The 20,914-nt window shown below is 41.0% G+C and overlaps 1 protein-coding gene across 1 annotated transcript; it reads left to right on the forward strand.

The window, feature by feature from the left end:
* Nucleotides 1–677: 677 nt before the first annotated feature.
* LOC105163961 (uncharacterized) lies at nt 678–1,819 on the forward strand. The gene has a single exon (XM_020694860.2). It carries the CDS (start codon nt 920–922, stop codon nt 1,718–1,720), a length of 801 nt encoding a protein of 266 aa, XP_020550519.1. The 5' UTR covers nt 678–919; the 3' UTR covers nt 1,721–1,819.
* The last annotated feature ends 19,095 nt before the right edge of the window (nt 1,820–20,914 follow it).

Here is a 20,914-nt window from a genome sequence, read left to right on the forward strand (position 1 = left end):
CATACCGTGTCCACGTGTCACAACATAAAGAGGCGAGTCGATTTTACAAGTTTGATCCTATATAGTTTAATCTAAGATCGTCATTTATAATGTATGTAGATATCTATGTCGCGCGTGTTTTTGAATTTTCTTTTACAATACGATATTTATGTCGACTGACATAGATAATGTACGTGTCATTATCTATATAGTTTAATCTAAGATTGTCATTTATAATGTACGTAGATATCTATATCGTGCGTGTTTTTGAATTTTCTTTTACAATACGATATCTATGTCTGACCGACATTTTAAATTTGGCGCAAAAATGATATATTTTATGTTCCAATTCTTTCCCTTTTCACACTGACACCAAAATTAGATGGAATCTTTGCTATTGAAGTGCATTCCCTCGGACAGGGATGCAAATGAAAACCTGGATGATAATCATTAAGACACTGAAACTGCACAATTAATGCTGACCTAAAATTTCTTACGCCACCTCTTAATGCATCGGTTCTTGACTGGATTCTCATTAACACTTTACAGATTTTCCGATTCAAACTTTTGACAGATTTCTTACAGTTGCTCACTTGCATTTTTACGCTGATTATTGCTTTAATCCCATCCCTTATCCGCCCCTATATAAACGGTGTGTTATGTCTGTGTAGAAGCACACAAGATTGAATGCTTTTAGGGTTTTTGGGCGCTCTCTCTCTCTCTCTCTCTCTAGTCTTCAACTTTGTGAGGCTGCAGGCTAAAATTTTGCTTCTCTTTTTGCTTTTGCTTTCCCTTTCTGGCATTTTTTTTTCACAGGTCAGGAGATGTAATTATATAAACAGGAGGTCTTGATGTAATAGATTTATGCTACTGAAAGTCAAGGGTTTCTTGATTGATTCATGACTTTGTGTTGGTTTTTATTTATGCAGGTTTCGTCATCATGGATCGTCAATCAAAAGCAGGGTTGTTGGAACGTAATAAGGTCCAAAATCTGCCGAACAATCCTCCATCTGACGGAAAGAATTCAGAACCACGGATCCAAATCGACCTGGTTTACTGTCTGCGGCGCGGTTGGCGTACGACTAACCGGAGAGGAAAGCCTGGAAAATCGATTGTTCTATTCCAAGGTCCTCCAGAGGCCGCACCTGTCAACTATTCTGTTCCTCCAACTAAGAAGAGAAACCGGGAGGAGGAGCCCGTCGAAGATGACGGGAACCGGCGGAACCCCTCAGCGAAGAAGCTGATCATTATGGAACCAGGCGCCTCTTCTTCATCAGGGAGGCCGATTCCTCAAAATGGTGCCGAAAGGGATGCAGAAAGCAGCCGTTCGGCCAAAGGGAAGGCGCCTGCTGTGACGCCCACGAAGCAGTACTTCTGCGACAACTGCCGCAAGAAGTTTGATTCCCACTTTGCACTGGGCGGCCATCGGGCGTTCCATGTAAGGGAGACGAGAAGGTGGTGGGGCCACCAGCCATCATGGGGGGCTTTATGGTATGGACAGCAGGGGGTGCCGCCGAATTACCAAGAGACTGTGCACGTGCACCGTGAGCAGCACGAATGCCCGTGGTGCGACAGGAGCTTCACAACCCGACAGGGCCTGTCGGCACACAGCCGGTTTTGCCGCATGAGGAGGCAGCGAGAAGAGAATCAAAAACCTGCGGTGGGCAGGGATTTTGATCTCAATCAGCTCCCCCCGGAGGCTTTCTTACCTGAGGAAATCCTGAGGCTGACTTGGCGCTAGAATTTCCTTGTCTACATTAATTATTGTCGTATCGTGTGTTTTTTTTCAGTTTTTCTTTGTTTTATGGATTTTCTGTTAAAAAAATTGGATTGATGTTGGACGTGCATTATTATTATTAAGTTAATTAGTGTGTTTTATTTATCATTCAGACTTTTAGTTTTTTAAATTAATCCCTGCAATATATTATTTCTTTAGAGAATGATTCATATACATATATATATATATATATATAGATTAGAAATATTATGTGCAATGTGCAATGTGCAATGTGCAATGTGCGTGCAAAAATATATATTTTTAAGATGATTATTAATATTGTACAAAGAATCATCAAATTTAATTACAAAAGATTTTATTAATCGAAGTCTCTTATTTTTTATTTTGTATAAAGAAAATTTTAATTAAATATGATAAGTTATTATTCTTTTGTAGTTTTTTATGTATATAATTGCTATTTTTGTTTTAATTACTATTTTATTTTTGTAATATTATTATCCCTCTGTATATTAGTATTTAAATGTCTTTAATTAATTCAAATTTATTGATGTTGAATGATTTTAAACTATTTTTTTTGTTTAACTATTATTAAAAAAAATGATTTAATTGAAAATATATGTTTCAAACAATATAAGACTTTATTTTTTGATTTGTATGGAAATTTTTGATTTTATGTTTTATTTGACTTTATAATTTTATTTATATAATGTAATTGGTATTATCTATTATTAATCATATTTATAACTAATTAATTATTTCTTATGTCGTGCGTTGTTATATGGTGTTATAATAAAAACAATATTAAAGTAACAACAATATTGTGCACAAATTATTATAATTACAAGGTTAAATAATTAGTAAGATATTTGATCTTTTTCTGAGTTTTTTCACGAATTTCAATTGAATAAAATTGGCGTTTTTATTTACAAATTAATATCTATTAATTTTTATTCTAATATTTATTCATTCTTTTTTCAAACTTATACTTATTCTAACCAAATTATTAATATATATGAAAATATAATATAAAATTAACATTTGGTCTATGACTTAAAATTTTGGTATGCAATGATTTGAAAAAATCTTACTTTTAGTAATATTATTCTGATGCCTATCTATCTATCTATATATATGTATATATATATTTATCGTCACATCAATCATACAATATCATATTATCTTTTTTGCTATTTTTTCACTAAACATCTCTTTATTTCTAATTTTCAAAAACTGATTGATATTATACTATAAATATTTGTTAGTTACTTTTACAAAAAAATGATATGAAGTTGTGTGTGTCACGATAGAATATGTTTTACTTTCATTTTGAACATAGAAGAAGTGAGGTGTTGCTTTTATCTTCTGCACCAACGAATGTCATCTACGTCTTGTTACATTTGCCATTCTCCTTCAATTTCTAAGTCTTCATTTCTATCTACACAACCTTTTTTCTCGTGCAGGATGTCACCATAGTTTCGCAACATTTTATGCTCATTACGGGTATTGTGTGTCTTTGTGGTCTATTTATATCCTTGGTAATATTTTTGTGTGCTAGCATAGATGCGTATTCTCATATTTGTTTACCTGATATGAAAGAGTATTTATTGAAATAAGAGCAATAACAAGACATGAGAGAGTGCATTGTCCCTCTTCTTTTTCCCTTTCAATATATCTCGTTAGCAAGAGTGGTCTTGGATTGATTTACTTTACTAGAGGGGATATAGTGAGAGAAAATGAGTGGATGATTGATATAATTTGATAACTGCCTTGGGTGGTTATGATGTGCTAACCAATTCTTGACTTGGTTGCCAGCGACCACTACAAAATATTGTAGTTTTGAACCCTCAGTTTTGTATGTTTAGACATTTTATGTATGTGTGTGTGTGCGCGTGTGTGGGGTGTGTGCGTGTGGGGTGTGGGTGTATGTGTGTGGGAGGGGGGTGTGTGCGCGTGTGGGGTGTGTTGGGGGTGTGTGTGCGTGTGCGGGCGTGTGGGGTGTGTGTGTGTGTGTGTATGTGTGTGCGCGTGTGTGTGTGTGTGCGTGTGTGGGGTGTGTGTGGTGTGTGTGTGTGTGGGGCGCGTGTGTGTGTGTGTGGGGCATGTGTGTGTGTGTGTGTGTGTGTATGTGTGTCGGGTGTGTGTGTGCGTGTGTGGGTGTGTGTTACTACAACATATTTTACTTTCATTTTGAACGTAGAAGAAGTGAGGTTTTGCTTTTATCTTCTACGGCAATGAATACCATCTGCATCTTGTTACATTTGCAATTCTCCTTCAATTTCTATGTTTTCATTTCTATCTACACAATATTTTTTCTCGTGCAGGCGGTTAACATAGTCTCGTAATATTTTATGCTCATTACGGGTATTGTGCGTCTTTGTGGTCTATTTATGTCCTTTGTAACATTTTTGAATGCTTGCATAGATGTGTATTCTCATTTTTGTTAATCTGATATGAAAGAGTATTTATTGAAATAAGAGCAATAATAGGACACGAGAGAGTGCATTGGCCCTCTTCTTTTTTTCTTTCAATATATCTCGTTAGCAAGAATGGTCTTGGATTGATTTACTTTACTGGAGGGAATATAGTGAGAGAAAATGAGTGGAAGATTGATTAAATTTGATAACTGCCTTGAATGGTTATGATGCGCTAACCAATTCTTGAATTGGTTGGCAGCAACCACTACAAAATATTGTAGTTTTGAACCCTCACTTTGGTGTGTTTAGACATTCTATGTGTGTACGTGTGTGCGTGTGTGGGGTGTGGGGTGTGGGTGTGGGTGTATGTGTTTGGGGGTGGGGGTGTGTGCGTGTGGGGTGTGTTGGGGCTGTGTGTGTGTTTGCGTGCGTGTGTGTGTGTGTGTGTGGGGGGGGGGTGTGTGGGTGTATGTGTGTGTGTGTGCGCATGTGGGGTATGTGGGTGTCTTGCGTGTGTGTGTGTGTGTGTGTGTGTGGCGTGTGTGTGTGTCTGGGGTGTGTGTGTATGTGGGTGTGTGTCACTAGAACATATTTTACTTTAATTTTGAACGTAGAAGAAGTGAGGTTTTTTCATTTATCTTCTACGGCAACGAATACCATCTACGTCTTGTTACATTTGCCATTCTCATTCAATTTCTAAGTTTTCATTTCTATCTAGACAACATTTTTTCTCGTACAGGATGTTAACATAGTTTCGCAATACTTTATGCTCATTACGGGTATTGTGCGTCTTTGTGGTCTATTTATGTCATTTATAATATTTTTGGATGCCTGCATAGATGTGTATTCTCATTTTTGTTTATCTGATATGAAAGAGTATTTTTTGAAATAAGAGCAATAATAGGACACGAGAGAGTGCATTGACCCTCTTCATTTTTCCTTTCAATATATTTCGTTAGCTAGAGTGGTCTTGGATTGATTTACATTACTAGAGGGGATATAGTGAGAGAAAATGAGTGGAGGATTGATTAAATTTGATAACTGCCTTGGGTGGTTATGATGCGCTAACCAATTCTTGAATTAGTTGCAAGCGACCACTACAAAGTATTGTAGTTTTGAACCCTCACTTTAGTGTGTTTAGACATTTTGTGTGTGTGTGTGTGCATGTGTGGGGTGTGTGCGTGTGGGGTGTGGGTGTATGTGTGTGTGTGGGAGGGGGGGTGTCTGCGTGTGGTGTGTGTTGGGGGTGTGTGTGCGTGTGCGCGCTTGTGGGGTGTGTGTGTGTGTATGTGTGTGTGTGTGTGCGCGTGTGGGGTGTGTGTGTGTGTGTGTGTGCACGTGTGGGGTGTGTGTGTGTGTGTGTGTGGGGTGTGTGTGTGTGTGGGGTGTGTTGGGGTATGTGTGTGCGTGTGGGGTGTGTGGGTGTATGTGTGTGTGTGTGGGGTGTGTGGGTGTGTGTGTGTGTGTTGCGCATGTGTGTGTGTGTGTGTGCGTGTGTGTGGTGTGTGTGTGTGTGGGGCATGTGTGTGTGTGTGTGTGTGTGTCATTAGAACATATTTTACTTTCATTTTTAACGTAGAAGAAGTGAGGTTTTGCTTTTATCTTCTACGCCAACGAATACCATCCGCGTGTTGTTACATTTGCCATTTTCCTTCAAATTCTAAGTTTTCATTTCTATCTACACAATATTTATTCTCGTGCAGGTTGTTAACATAGTTTCGTAATATTTTATGCTAATTACGGGTATTGTGCGTCTTTTTGGTCTATTTATGTCCTTTGTAATATTTTTGAATGCTTGCATAGATGTGTAATCTCATTTTTGTTTATCTGATATGAAAGAGTATTTATTGAAATAAGAGCAATAATAGGACAAGAGAGAGTGGATTGATCCTTTTCTTTTTTTCTTTCAATATATCTCGTTAGCAAGAGTGGTCTTGGATTGATTTACTTTACTAGAGGGGATATAGTGAGAGAAAATGAGTGGAGGATTTATTAAATTTGATAACTGCCTTGGGTGGTTATGATGCGCTAACCAATTCTTGAATTGGTTGACAACGACCACTACAAAATATTGTAGTTTTGAACCCTCACTTTGGTGTGTTTATACATTTTATGTGTGTACGTGGGTGCGTGTGTGGGGTGTGGGTGTATGTGTGTGTGGGGGAGGGGTGTGTGCGTGTGGGGTGTGTTAGGGCTGTGTGTGTGTGTGCGCGCGTGTGGGGTGTGGGTGTGTGTATGTGTGTGTGTGTGTGCGTGTGGGGTGTGTGTGCGCGTGTGGGGTGTGTGTGTGTGTATGTGTGTGTGTGTGTACGTGTGGGGTGTGTGTGCGCGTGTGGGGTGTGTGGGTGTCTTGCGTGTGTGTGTGTGTGTGCGTGTGTGGGGTGTGTGTGTGTGTGTGGGGTGTGTGTGTGTGTGTGGGGGTGTGTGTGTGTGTGTGAGTGTGTGTTACTAGAACATATTTTACTTTCATTTTGAACGTAGAATGAGTGAGGTTTTGCTTTTATCTTCTACGGCAACGAATACCATCTGCGTCTTGTTACATTTGCCATTCTCATTCAATTTCTAAGTTTTCATATCTATCTACACAATATTTTTTCTCGTACAGGATGTTAACATAGTTTCACAATATTTTATGCTCATTACGGGTATTGTGCGTCTTTGTGGTCTATTTATGTCATTTATAATATTTTTGGATACTTGCATAGATGTGTATTCTCATTTTTGTTTATCTGATATGAAAGAGTATTTATTGAAGTAAGAGCAATAATAGACACGAGAGAGTGCATTGACTCTTTTCTTTTTTTCTTTCAATATATCTCGTTAGCAAGAGTGGTCTTGGATTGATTTACTTTACTAGAGGGGATATAGTGAGAGAAAATGAGTGGAGGATTGATTAAATTTGATAACTGCCTTGGGTGGTTATGATGCGCTAACCAATTCTTGAATTGGTTGCCAGCGAGCATTACAAAGTATTGTAGTTTTGAACCTTCACTTTGGTGTGTTTAGACATTTTATGTGTGTACGTGTGTGGGGTGTGGGTGTATGTGTGTGTGTGGTGGGGGGGGTGTGTGTGTGTGTGCGTGTGGGGTGTGTTGGGGCTGTGTGTGTGTGTGCTCGCATGTGGGGTGTGTGTGTGTGTATGTGTGTGTGTGTGTGTGTGTGCATGTGGGGTGTGTGTGCATGTGGGGTGTGTGTGTGTGGGGTGTGTGGGTGTATGTGTGTGTGTGTGTGCGCGTGTGGGGTGTGTAGGTGTCTTGCGTGTGTGTGTGTATGCGTGTGTGGGGTGTGTGTGTGTGTGTGGGGTGTGAGTGTGTGTGGGTGTGTCTGTCACTATTTTACTTTAATTTTGAACGTAGAAGAAGTGAGGTTTTGCTTTTATCTTCTACGGCAACGAATACTATCTACGTCTTGTTACATTTGCCATTCTCATTCAATTTCTAAGTTTTCATTTCTATCTAAATAACATTTTTTCTCGTGCAGGATGTTAACATAGTTTCACAATATTTTATGCTCATTACGGGTATTGTGCGTCTTTGTGGTCTATTTATGACCTTTGTAATATTTTTGAATGCTTGAATAGATATGCATTCTCATTTTTGTTTATCTGATATGAAAAAATATTTATTGAATAAGAGCAATAATAGGACACGAGAGAGTGCATTGACCCTCTTCATTTTTCCTTTCAATATATTTCGTTAGCAAGAGTGGACTTGGAATGATTTACATTACTAGAGGGGATATAGTGAGAGAAAATGAGTGGAGGAATTGATAAAATTTGATAACTGCCTTGGGTGGTTATGATGTGCTAACCAATTCTTGAATTAGTTGCCAGCGACCACTACAAAGTAATGTAGTTTTGAACCCTCACTTTGGTGTGTTTAGACATTTTGTGTGTGTGTGTGTGCATGTGTGGGGTGTGTGCGTGTGGGGTGTGGGTGTATGTGTGTGTGTGGGGGGGGGGGTGTCTGCGTGTGGTGTGTGTTGGGGGTGTGTGTGCGTGTGCGCGCTTGTGGGGTGTGTGTGTGTGTGTGTGTGGGGTGTGTGTGTGTGTGTATGTGTGTGTGTGTGTGCGCATGTGGGGTGTGTGTGTGTGTGTGGGGTGTGTGGGGTGTGTGGGTGTGTGTGCGTGTGTGTGGTGTGTGTGTGTGTGGGGCATGTGTGTGTGTGTGTGTGTGTGTGTGTGTGTGGGTGTGTGTCATTAGAACATATTTTACTTTCATTTTGAACGTAGAAGAAGTGAGGTTTTGCTTTTATCTTCTACGGCAATGAATACCATCCGCGTGTTGTTACATTTCCCATTCTCCTTCAATTTCTAAGGTTTCATTTCTATCTACATAATATTTTTTCTCGTGCAGGATGTTAACATAGTTTCGTAATATTTTATGCTAATTACGGGTATTGTGCGTCTTTGTGGTCTATTTATGTCCTTTGTAATATTTTTGAATGGTTGCATAGATGTTTGTTCTCATTTTTGTTTATCTGATATGAAAGAGTATTAATTGAAATAAGAGCAATAATAGGACACGAGAGAGTGGATTGATCCTTTTCTTTTTTTCTTTCAATATATCTCGGCAGCAAGAGTGGTCTTGGATTGATTTACTTTATTAGAGGGGATATAGTGAGAAAAAATGAGTGGAGGATTGATTAAATTTGATAACTGCTTTGGGTGGTTATGATGCGCTAACCAATTCTTGAATTGGTTGACAACGACCACTACAATATCGTAGTTTTGAACCCTCACTTTGGTGTGTTTAGATATTTTATGTGTGTACGTGGGTGCGTGTGTGGGGTGTGGGGTGTGGGTGTATGTGTGTGGGGGGGGTGTGTGTGTGTGCGTGTGGGGTGTGTTAGGGCTGTGTGTGAGTGTGTGCGCGCGTGTGGGGTGTGTGTGTGTGTATGTGTGTGTGTGTGTGCGTGTGGGGTGTGTGCGCGTGTGGGGTGTATGTGTGTGTATGTGTGTGTGTGTGTGTGTGTGTGGGGTGTGTGTGCGCGTGTGGGGTGTGTGGGTGTCTTGCGTGTGTGTGTGTGTGCGGGTGTGGGGTGTATGTGTGTGTGTGGGGCGTGTGTGTGTGTGTGGGGCGTGTGTGTGTGTGTGAGTGTGTGTTACTAGAACATATTTTACTTTCATTTTGAACGTAGAATAAGTGAGGTTTTGCTTTTATCTTCTACGACAACGAATACCATCTGCGTCTTGTTACATTTGCCATTCTCATTCAATTTCTAAGTTTTCATATCTATGTACACAACATTTTTTTCTCGTACAGGATGTTAACATAGTTTCGCAATATTTTATGCTCATTACGGGTATTGTGCGTCTTTGTGGTATATTTATGTCATTTATAATATTTTTGGATGCTTGCATAGATGTGTATTCTCATTTTTGTTTATCTGATATGAAAGAGTATTTATTGAAATAAGAGCAATAATAGACATGAGAGAGTGCATTGACCCTTTTCTTTTTTCCTTTCAATATATCTCGTTAGCAAGAGTGGTCTTGGATTGATTTACTTTACTAGTGGGGATATAGTGAGAGAAAATGAGTGGAGGATTGATAAAATTTGATAATGTCTTGGGTGGTTATGATGCGCTAACCAATTCTTGAATTGGTTGCTAGCGAGCACTACAAAGTATTGTAGTTTTGAACCCTCACTTTGTTGTGTTTAGACATTTTATGTGTGTACATGTGTGCGTGTGTGGGGTGTGGGTGTATGTGTGTGGGGGGGTGTGTGTGTGTGCATGTGGGGTGTGTTGGGGCTGTGTGTGTGTGTGTGCGCGCGTGTGGGGTGTGTGTGTGTGTGTGTGTGTGTATGTGTGTGTGTGTGTGTGTGCGCATGTGGGTGTGTGTGTGTGTGTGTGTGTGTGTATGTGTGTGTGTGCGCGTGTGGGGTGTGTGTGCATGTGGGGTGTGTGTGTGTGTGTGTGTGGGTGTGGGGTGTGTGGGTGTATGTGTGTGTGTGTGCGCGTGTGGGATGTGTGGGTGACTTGCGTGTGTGTGTGTGTGCGTGTGTGGGGTGTGTGTGTGTGTGTGGGGTGTGTGTGTGTGTGGGTGTGTGTCACTAGAACATATTTTACTTTAATTTTAAACGTAGAAGAAGTGAGGTTTTGCTTTTATCTTCTACGGCAATGAATACCATCTACGTCTTGTTACATTTGCCATTCTCATTCAATTTCTAAGTTTTCATTTCTATCTAGACAACATTTTTTCTCGTACAGGATGTTAACATAGTTTCGCAATACTTTATGCTCATTACGGGTATTGTGCGTCTTTGTGGTCTATTTATGTCATTTATAATATTTTTGGATGCCTGCATAGATGTGTATTCTCATTTTTGTTTATCTGATATGAAAGAGTATTTATTGAAATAAGAGCAATAATAGGACACGAGAGAGTGCATTGACCCTCTTCATTTTTCCTTTCAATATATTTCGTTAGCTAGAGTGGTCTTGGATTGATTTACATTACTAGAGGGGATATAGTGAGAGAAAATGAGTGGAGGATTGATTAAATTTGATAACTGCCTTGGGTGGTTATGATGCGCTAACCAATTCTTGAATTAGTTGCAAGCGACCACTACAAAGTATTGTAGTTTTGAACCCTCACTTTAGTGTGTTTAGACATTTTGTGTGTGTGTGTGTGCATGTGTGGGGTGTGTGCGTGTGGGGTGTGGGTGTATGTGTGTGTGTGGGAGGGGGGGTGTCTGCGTGTGGTGTGTGTTGGGGGTGTGTGTGCGTGTGCGCGCTTGTGGGGTGTGTGTGTGTGTATGTGTGTGTGTGTGTGCGCGTGTGGGGTGTGTGTGTGTGTGTGTGGGGTGTGTGTGTGTGTGTGTGCACGTGTGGGGTGTGTGTGTGTGTGTGTGGGGTGTGTGTGTGTGTGGGGTGTGTTGGGGGATGTGTGTGCGTGTGGGGTGTGTGGGTGTATGTGTGTGTGTGTGTGGGGTGTGTGGGTGTGTGTGTGTGTGTTGCGCATGTGTGTGCGTGTGTGTGGTGTGTGTGTGTGTGGGGCATGTGTGTGTGTGTGTGTGTGTCATTAGAACATATTTTACTTTCATTTTTAACGTAGAAGAAGTGAGGTTTTGCTTTTATCTTCTACGCCAACGAATACCATCTGCGTGTTGTTACATTTGCCATTTTCCTTCAAATTCTAAGTTTTCATTTCTATCTACACAATATTTATTCTCGTGCAGGTTGTTAACATAGTTTCGTAATATTTTATGCTAATTACGGGTATTGTGCGTCTTTTTGGTCTATTTATGTCCTTTGTAATATTTTTGAATGCTTGCATAGATGTGTAATCTCATTTTTGTTTATCTGATATGAAAGAGTATTTATTGAAATAAGAGCAATAATAGGACATGAGAGAGTGGATTGATCCTTTTCTTTTTTTCTTTCAATATATCTCGTTAGCAAGAGTGGTCTTGGATTGATTTACTTTACTAGAGGGGATATAGTGAGAGAAAATGAGTGGAGGATTGATTAAATTTGATAACTGCCTTGGGTGGTTATGATGCGCTAACCAATTCTTGAATTGGTTGACAACGACCACTACAAAATATTGTAGTTTTGAACCCTCACTTTGGTGTGTTTATACATTTTATGTGTGTACGTGGGTGCGTGTGTGGGGTGTGGGTGTATGTGTGTGTGGGGGGGGGGGTGTGTGTGCGTGTGGGGTGTGTTAGGGCTGTGTGTGTGTGTGTGCGCGCGTGTGGGGTGTGGGTGTGTGTATGTGTGTGTGTGTGTGCGTGTGGGGTGTGTGTGTGTGTGTGTGTGTGTGTGTGTGTGTGTGTGTGTGTGTGTACGTGTGGGGTGTGTGTGCGCGTGTGGGGTGTGTGGGTGTCTTGCGTGTGTGTGTGTGTGCGTGTGTGGGGTGTGTGTGTGTGTGTGGGGTGTGTGTGTGTGTGGGGGTGTGTGTGTGTGTGTGTGAGTGTGTGTTACTAGAACATATTTTACTTTCATTTTGAACGTAGAATGAGTGAGGTTTTGCTTTTATCTTCTACGGCAACGAATACCATCTGCGTCTTGTTACATTTGCCATTCTCATTCAATTTCTAAGTTTTCATATCTATCTACACAATATTTTTTCTCGTACAGGATGTTAACATAGTTTCACAATATTTTATGCTCATTACGGGTATTGTGCGTCTTTGTGGTCTATTTATGTCATTTATAATATTTTTGGATACTTGCATAGATGTGTATTCTCATTTTTGTTTATCTGATATGAAAGAGTATTTATTGAAGTAAGAGCAATAATAGACACGAGAGAGTGCATTGACTCTTTTCTTTTTTCGTTTCAATATATCTCGTTAGCAAGAGTGGTCTTGGATTGATTTACTTTACTAGAGGGGATATAGTGAGAGAAAATGAGTGGAGGATTGATTAAATTTGATAACTGCCTTGGGTGGTTATGATGCGCTAACCAATTCTTGAATTGGTTGCCAGCGAGCATTACAAAGTATTGTAGTTTTGAACCCTCACTTTGGTGTGTTTAGACATTTTATGTGTGTACGTGTGTGCGGTGTGGGTGTATGTGTGTGTGTGGTGGGGGGTGTGTGTGTGTGTGTGCGTGTGGGGTGTGTTGGGGCTGTGTGTGTGTGTGCTCGCATGTGGGGTGTGTGTGTGTGTGTATGTGTGTGTGTGTGTGTGTGTGCATGTGGGGTGTGTGTGTGTGGGGTGTGTGGGTGTATGTGTGTGTGTGTGTGCGCGTGTGGGGTGTGTAGGTGTCTTGCGTGTGTGTGTGTGTGCGTGTGTGGGGTGTGTGTGTGTGTGTGGGGTGTGAGTGTGTGTGGGTGTGTCTGTCACTATTTTACTTTAATTTTGAACGTAGAAGAAGTGAGGTTTTGCTTTTATCTTCTACGGCAACGAATACTATCTACGTCTTGTTACATTTGCCATTCTCATTCAATTTCTAAGTTTTCATTTCTATCTAAATAACATTTTTTCTCGTGCAGGATGTTAACATAGTTTCACAATATTTTATGCTCATTACGGGTATTGTGCGTCTTTGTGGTCTATTTATGTCCTTTGTAATATTTTAGAATGCTTGAATAGATATGCATTCTCATTTTTGTTTATCTGATATGAAAAAATATTTATTGAATAAGAGCAATAATAGGACACGAGAGAGTGCATTGACCCTCTTCATTTTTCCTTTCAATATATTTCGTTAGCAAGAGTGGTCTTGGAATGATTTACATTACTAGAGGGGATATAGTGAGAGAAAATGAGTGGAGGAATTGATAAAATTTGATAACTGCCTTGGGTGGTTATGATGTGCTAACCAATTCTTGAATTAGTTGCCAGCGACCACTACAAAGTAATGTAGTTTTGAACCCTCACTTTGGTGTGTTTAGACATTTTGTGTGTGTGTGTGTGCATGTGTGGGGTGTGTGCGTGTGGGGTGTGGGTGTATGTGTGTGTGTGGGGGGGGGGGGTGTCTGCGTGTGGTGTGTGTTGGGGGTGTGTGTGCGTGTGCGCGCTTGTGGGGTGTGTGTGTGTGTGTGTGTGGGGTGTGTGTGTGTGTGTGTGTGGGGTGTGTGTGTGTGTGTATGTGTGTGTGTGTGTGCGCATGTGGGGTGTGTGTGTGTGTGTGGGGTGTGTGTGTGTGTGTGGGGTGTGTGGGGTGTGTGGGTGTGTGTGCGTGTGTGTGGTGTGTGTGTGTGTGGGGCATGTGTGTGTGTGTGTGTGTGTGTGTGTGTGGGTGTGTGTCATTTGAACATATTTTACTTTCATTTTGAACGTAGAAGAAGTGAGGTTTTGCTTTTATCTTCTACGGCAATGAATACCATCCGCGTGTTGTTACATTTCCCATTCTCCTTCAATTTTTAAGGTTTCATTGCTATCTACATAATATTTTTTCTCGTGCAGGATGCTAACATAGTTTCGTAATATTTTATGCTAATTACGGGTATTGTGCGTCTTTGTGGTCTATTTATGTCCTTTGTAATATTTTTGAATGGTTGCATAGATGTTTGTTCTCATTTTTGTTTATCTGATATGAAAGAGTATTAATTGAAATAAGAGCAATAATAGGACACGAGAGAGTGGATTGATCCTTTTCTTTTTTTCTTTCAATATATCTCGGCAGCAAGAGTGGTCTTGGATTGATTTACTTTATTAGAGGGGATATAGTGAGAAAAAATGAGTGGAGGATTGATTAAATTTGATAACTGCTTTGGGTGGTTATGATGCGCTAACCAATTCTTGAATTGGTTGACAACGACCACTACAAAATATTGTAGTTTTGAACCCTCACTTTGGTGTGTTTAGATATTTTATGTGTGTACGTGGGTGCGTGTGTGGGGTGTGGGGTGTGGGTGTATGTGTGTGGGGGGGGGGGTGTGTGTGTGCGTGTGGGGTGTGTTAGGGCTGTGTGTGTGTGTGTGCGCGCGTGTGGGGTGTGTGTGTGTGTATGTGTGTGTGGGTGTGCGTGTGGGGTGTGTGCGCGTGTGGGGTGTATGTGTGTGTATGTGTGTGTGTGTGTGTGTGGGGTGTGTGTGCGCGTGTGGGGTGTGTGGGTGTCTTGCGTGTGTGTGTGTGTGCGGGTGTGGGGTGTATGTGTGTGTGTGGGGCGTGTGTGTGTGTGTGGGGCGCGTGTGTGTGTGTGAGTGTGTGTTACTAGAACATATTTTACTTTCATTTTGAACGTAGAATAAGTGAGGTTTTGCTTTTATCTTCTACGGCAACGAATACCATCTGCGTCTTGTTACATTTGCCATTCTCATTCAATTTCTAAGTTTTCATATCTATGTACACAACATTTTTTTCTCGTACAGGATGTTAACATAGTTTCGCAATATTTTATGCTCATTACGGGTATTGTGCGTCTTTGTGGTATATTTATGTCATTTATAATATTTTTGGATGCTTGCATAGATGTGTATTCTCATTTTTGTTTATCTGATATGAAAGAGTATTTATTGAAATAAGAGCAATAATAGACATGAGAGAGTGCATTGACCCTTTTCTTTTTTCCTTTCAATATATCTCGTTAGCAAGAGTGGTCTTGGATTGATTTACTTTACTAGTGGGGATATAGTGAGAGAAAATGAGTGGAGGATTGATTAAATTTGATAATGTCTTGGGTGGTTATGATGCGCTAACCAATTCTTGAATTGGTTGCTAGCGAGCACTACAAAGTATTGTAGTTTTGAACCCTCACTTTGGTGTGTTTAGACATTTTATGTGTGTACATGTGTGCGTGTGTGGGGTGTGGGTGTATGTGTGTGGGGGGGTGTGTGTGTGTGCATGTGGGGTGTGTTGGGGCTGTGTGTGTGTGTGTGCGCGCGAGTGGGGTGTGTGTGTGTGTGTGTGTGTGTGTATGTGTGTGTGTGCGCGTTTGGGGTGTGTGTGCATGTGGGGTGTGTGTGTGTGTGTGTGTGGGTGTGGGGTGTGTGGGTGTATGTGTGTGTGTGTGCGCGTGTGGGATGTGTGGGTGTCTTGCGTGTGTGTGTGTGTGCGTGTGTGGGGTGTGTGTGTGTGTGTGGGGTGTGTGTGTGTGTGGGTGTGTGTCACTAGAACATATTTTACTTTAATTTTGAACGTAGAAGAAGTGAGGTTTTGCTTTTATCTTCTACGGCAATGAATACCATCTACGTCTTGTTACATTTGCCATTCTCATTCAATTTCTAAGTTTTCATTTCTATCTAGACAACATTTTTTCTCGTGCAGGATGTAAACATAGTTTCACAATATTTTATGCTCATTACAGGTATTGTGCGTATTTGTGATCTATTTATGTCCTTTGTAATATTTTTGAATGCTTGAATATATGTGTATTCTCATTTTTGTTTATCTGATATTAAAGAGTATTTATTGAAATAAGAGCAATAATAGGACACGAGAGAGTGCATTGACCCTCTTCATTTTTTCTTTCAATATATTTCGTTAGCAAGAGTGGTCTTGGATTGATTTACTTTACTAGAGGGGATATAGTGAGAGAAAATGAGTGGAGGATTGATTAAATTTGATAACTGCCTTGGGTGGTTATGATGCGCTAACCAATTCTTGAATTAGTTGACAGCGACCACTACAAAGTATTGTAGTTTTGAACCCTCACTTTGGTGTGTTTAGACATTTTGTGTGTGTGTGTGTGCATGTGTTGGGTGTGTGCGTGTGGGGTGTGAGTGTATGTGTGTGTGTGGGGGGGGGGTGTCTGCGTGTGGTATGTGTTGGGGGTGTGTGTGCGTGTGCGCAATTGTGGGGTGTGTGTGTGTGTGTAAGTGTGTGTGTGTGCGCGTGTGGGGTGTGTGTGTGTGTGTATGTGTGTGTGTGTGCGCGTGTGGGGTGTGTATGTGTGTGTGTGTGTGCGCGTGTGGGGTGTGTGTGTGTGTGTGTGTGGGGTGTGTGGGTATATGTGTGTGTGTGTGGGTGTGTTGCGCGTGCGTGTGTGTGTGCGTGTGTGTGGTGTGTGTGTGTGTGGTGTGTGTGTGTGTGGGGCATGTGTGTGTGTGTGTGTGTCATTAAAACATATTTTACTTTCATTTTGAACGTAGAAGAAGTGAGGTTTTGCTTTTATCTTCTACGGCAACGAATACCATCCGCGTGTTGTTACATTTGCCATTCTCCTTCAATTTCTAAGTTTTCATTTCTATCTACACAATATTTTTTTCTCGTGCAGGATGTTAACATAGTTTCGTAATATTTTATGCTCATTACGGGTATTGTGCGTCTTTGTGATCTATTTATGTCCTTTGTAATATTTTTGAATGCTTGCATAGATGTGTATTCTCATTTTTGTTTATCTGATATGAAAGAGTATTTATTGAAATAAGAGCAATAATATGACACGAGAGAGTGGATTGATCCTTTTTTTTTTTCTTTCAATATATCTCGTTAGCAAGAGTGGTCTTGGATTGATTTACTTTACTAGAGGGGATATAGTGAGAGAAAATGAGTGGAGGATTGATTAAATTTGATAACTGCCTTGGTTGGTTATGATGCGCTAACCAATTCTTGAATTAGTTGACAGCGACCACTACAAAGTATTGTAGTTTTGAACCCTCACTTTGGTGTGTTTAGACATTTTGTGTGTGTGTGTGTGCATGTGTGGGGTGTGAGTGTATGTGTGTGTGTGTGGGGGGGGGTGTCTGCGTGTGGTATGTGTTGGGGGTGTGTGTGCGTGTGCGCAATTGTGGGGTGTGTGTGTGTGTGTGTATGTGTGTGTGTGTGTGCGTGTGGGGTGTGTGTGTGTGTGTATGTGTGTGTGTGTGCGCGTGTGGGGTGTGTGTGTGTGTGTGTATGTGTGTGTGTGTGCGCGTGTGGGGTGTGTGTGTGCGTGTGTGTGGGGTGTGTGTGTGTGTGGGGTGTGTGTGTGTGTGTGGGGTGTGTGGGTGTATGTGTGTGTGTGTGGGGTGTGTGGGTATATGTGTGTGTGTGTGGGGTGTGTGGGTGTGTGTGGGTGTGTTGCGCGTGCATGTGTGTGTGCGTGTGTGTGGTGTGTGTGTGTGTGGGGCATGTGTGTGTGTGTGTGTGTGTGTGGGTGTGTGTCATTAGAACATATTTTACTTTCATTTTGAACGTAGAAGAAGTGAGGTTTTGCTTTTATCTTCTACGGCAACGAATACCATCTGCGTCTTGTTACATTTGCCATTCTCATTCAATTTCTAAGTTTTCATATCTATCTACACAATATTTTTTCTCGTACAGGATGTTAACTTAGTTTCACAATATTTTATGCTCATTACGGGTATTGTGCGTCTTTGTGGTCTATTTATGTCATTTATAATATTTTTGGATACTTGCATAGATGTGTATTCTCATTTTTGTTTATCTGATATGAAAGAGTATTTATTGAAGTAAGAGCAATAATAGACACGAGAGAGTGCATTGACTCTTTTCTTTTTTCCTTTCAATATATCTCGTTAGCAAGAGTGGTCTTGGATTGATTTACTTTACTAGAGGGGATATAGTGAGAGAAAATGAGTGGAGGATTGATTAAATTTGATAACTGCCTTGGGTGGTTATGATGCGCTAACCAATTCTTGAATTGGTTGCCAGCGAGCATTACAAAGTATTGTAGTTTTGAACCCTCACTTTGGTGTGTTTAGACATTTTATGTGTGTACGTGTGTGGGGTGTGGGTGTATGTGTGTGTGTGGTGGGGGGGGTGTGTGTGTGTGCGTGTGGGGTGTGTTAGGGCTGTGTGTGTGTGTGCTCGCATGTGGGGTGTGTGTGTGTGTGTGTGTGCATGTGGGGTGTGTGTGTGTGGGGTGTGTGGGTGTATGTGTGTGTGTGTGTGCGCGTGTGGGGTGTGTAGGTGTCTTGCGTGTGTGTGTGTGTGCGTGTGTGGGGTGTGTGTGTGTGTGTGGGGTGTGAGTGTGTGTGGGTGTGTCTGTCACTATTTTACTTTAATTTTGAACGTAGAAGAAGTGAGGTTTTGCTTTTATCTTCTACGGCAACGAATACTATCTACGTCTTGTTACATTTGCCATTCTCATTCAATTTCTAAGTTTTCATTTCTATCTAAATAACATTTTTTCTCGTGCAGGATGTTAACATAGTTTCACAATATTTTATGCTCATTACGGGTATTGTGCGTCTTTGTGGTCTATTATGTCCTTTGTAATATTTTAGAATGCTTGAATAGATATGCATTCTCATTTTTGTTTATCTGATATGAAAAAATATTTATTGAATAAGAGCAATAATAGGACACGAGAGAGTGCATTGACCCTCTTCATTTTTCCTTTCAATATATTTCGTTAGCAAGAGTGGTCTTGGAATGATTTACATTACTAGAGGGGATATAGTGAGAGAAAATGAGTGGAGGAATTGATAAAATTTGATAACTGCCTTGGGTGGTTATGATGTGCTAACCAATTCTTGAATTAGTTGCCAGCGACCACTACAAAGTAATGTAGTTTTGAACCCTCACTTTGGTGTGTTTAGACATTTTGTGTGTGTGTGTGTGCGTGTGGGGTGTGTGCGTGTGGGGTGTGGGTGTATGTGTGTGTGTGGGGGGGGGTGTCTGCGTGTGGTGTGTGTTGGGGGTGTGTGTGCGTGTGCGCGCTTGTGGGGTGTGTGTGTGTGTGTGTGTGGGGTGTGTGTGTGTGTGTATGTGTGTGTGTGTGTGCGCATGTGGGGTGTGTGTGTGTGTGTGGGGTGTGTGTGTGTGTGTGGGGTGTGTGGGGTGTGTGGGTGTGTGTGCGTGTGTGTGGTGTGTGTGTGTGTGGGGCATGTGTGTGTGTGTGTGTGTGTGTGTGTGTGTGGGTGTGTGTCATTAGAACATATTTTACTTTCATTTTGAACGTAGAAGAAGTGAGGTTTTGCTTTTATCTTCTACGGCAATGAATACCATCCGCGTGTTGTTACATTTCCCATTCTCCTTCAATTTCTAAGGTTTCATTTTTATCTACATAATATTTTTTCTCGTGCAGGATGTTAACATAGTTTCGTAATATTTTATGCTAATTACGGGTATTGTGCGTCTTTGTGGTCTATTTATGTCCTTTGTAATATTTTTGAATGGTTGCATAGATGTTTGTTCTCATTTTTGTTTATCTGATATGAAAGAGTATTAATTGAAATAAGAGCAATAATAGGACACGAGAGAGTGGATTGATCCTTTTCTTTTTTTCTTTCAATATATCTCGGCAGCAAGAGTGGTCTTGGATTGATTTACTTTATTAGAGGGGATATAGTGAGAGAAAATGAGTGGAGGATTGATTAAATTTGATAACTGCTTTGGGTGGTTATGATGCGCTAACCAATTCTTGAATTGGTTGACAACGACCACTACAAAATATTGTAGTTTTGAACCCTCACTTTGGTGTGTTTAGATATTTTATGTGTGTACGTGGGTGCGTGTGTGGGGTGTGGGGTGTGGGTGTATGTGTGTGGGGGGGGGGTGTGTGTGTGCGTGTGGGGTGTGTTAGGGCTGTGTGTGTGTGTGTGCGCGCGTGTGGGGTGTGTGTGTGTGTATGTGTGTGTGTGTGTGCGTGTGGGGTGTGTGCGCGTGTGGGGTGTATGTGTGTGTATGTGTGTGTGTGTGTGTGTGGGGTGTGTGTGCGCGTGTGGGGTGTGTGGGTGTCTTGCGTGTGTGTGTGTGTGCGGGTGTGGGGTCTATGTGTGTGTGTGGGGCGTGTGTGTGTGTGTGGGGCGTGTGTGTGTGTGTGAGTGTGTGTTACTAGAACATATTTTACTTTCATTTTGAACGTAGAATAAGTGAGGTTTTGCTTTTATCTTCTACGGCAACGAATACCATCTGCGTCTTGTTACATTTGCCATTCTCATTCAATTTCTAAGTTTTCATATCTATGTACACAACATTTTTTTCTCGTACAGGATGTTAACATAGTTTCGCAAAATTTTATGCTCATTACGGGTATTGTGCGTCTTTGTGGTATATTTATGTCATTTATAATATTTTTGGATGCTTGCATAGATGTGTATTCTCATTTTTGTTTATCTGATATGAAAGAGTATTTATTGAAATAAGAGCAATAATAGACATGAGAGAGTGCATTGACCCTTTTCTTTTTTCCTTTCAATATATCTCGTTAGCAAGAGTGGTCTTGGATTGATTTACTTTACTAGTGGGGATATAGTGAGAGAAAATGAGTGGAGGATTGATTAAATTTGATAATGTCTTGGGTGGTTATGATGCGCTAACCAATTCTTGAATTGGTTGCTAGCGAGCACTACAAAGTATTGTAGTTTTGAACCCTCACTTTGGTGTGTTTAGACATTTTATGTGTGTACATGTGTGCGTGTGTGGGGTGTGGGTGTATGTGTGTGGGGGGGGGGTGTGTGTGTGCATGTGGGGTGTGTTGGGGCTGTGTGTGTGT

The sequence above is a fragment of the Sesamum indicum genome, linkage group LG6 (assembly GCF_026168435.1).
Source record: "Sesamum indicum cultivar Baizhima isolate 11 linkage group LG6, ASM2616843v1, whole genome shotgun sequence".
Classification (NCBI taxonomy): Eukaryota; Viridiplantae; Streptophyta; class Magnoliopsida; order Lamiales; family Pedaliaceae; genus Sesamum; species Sesamum indicum.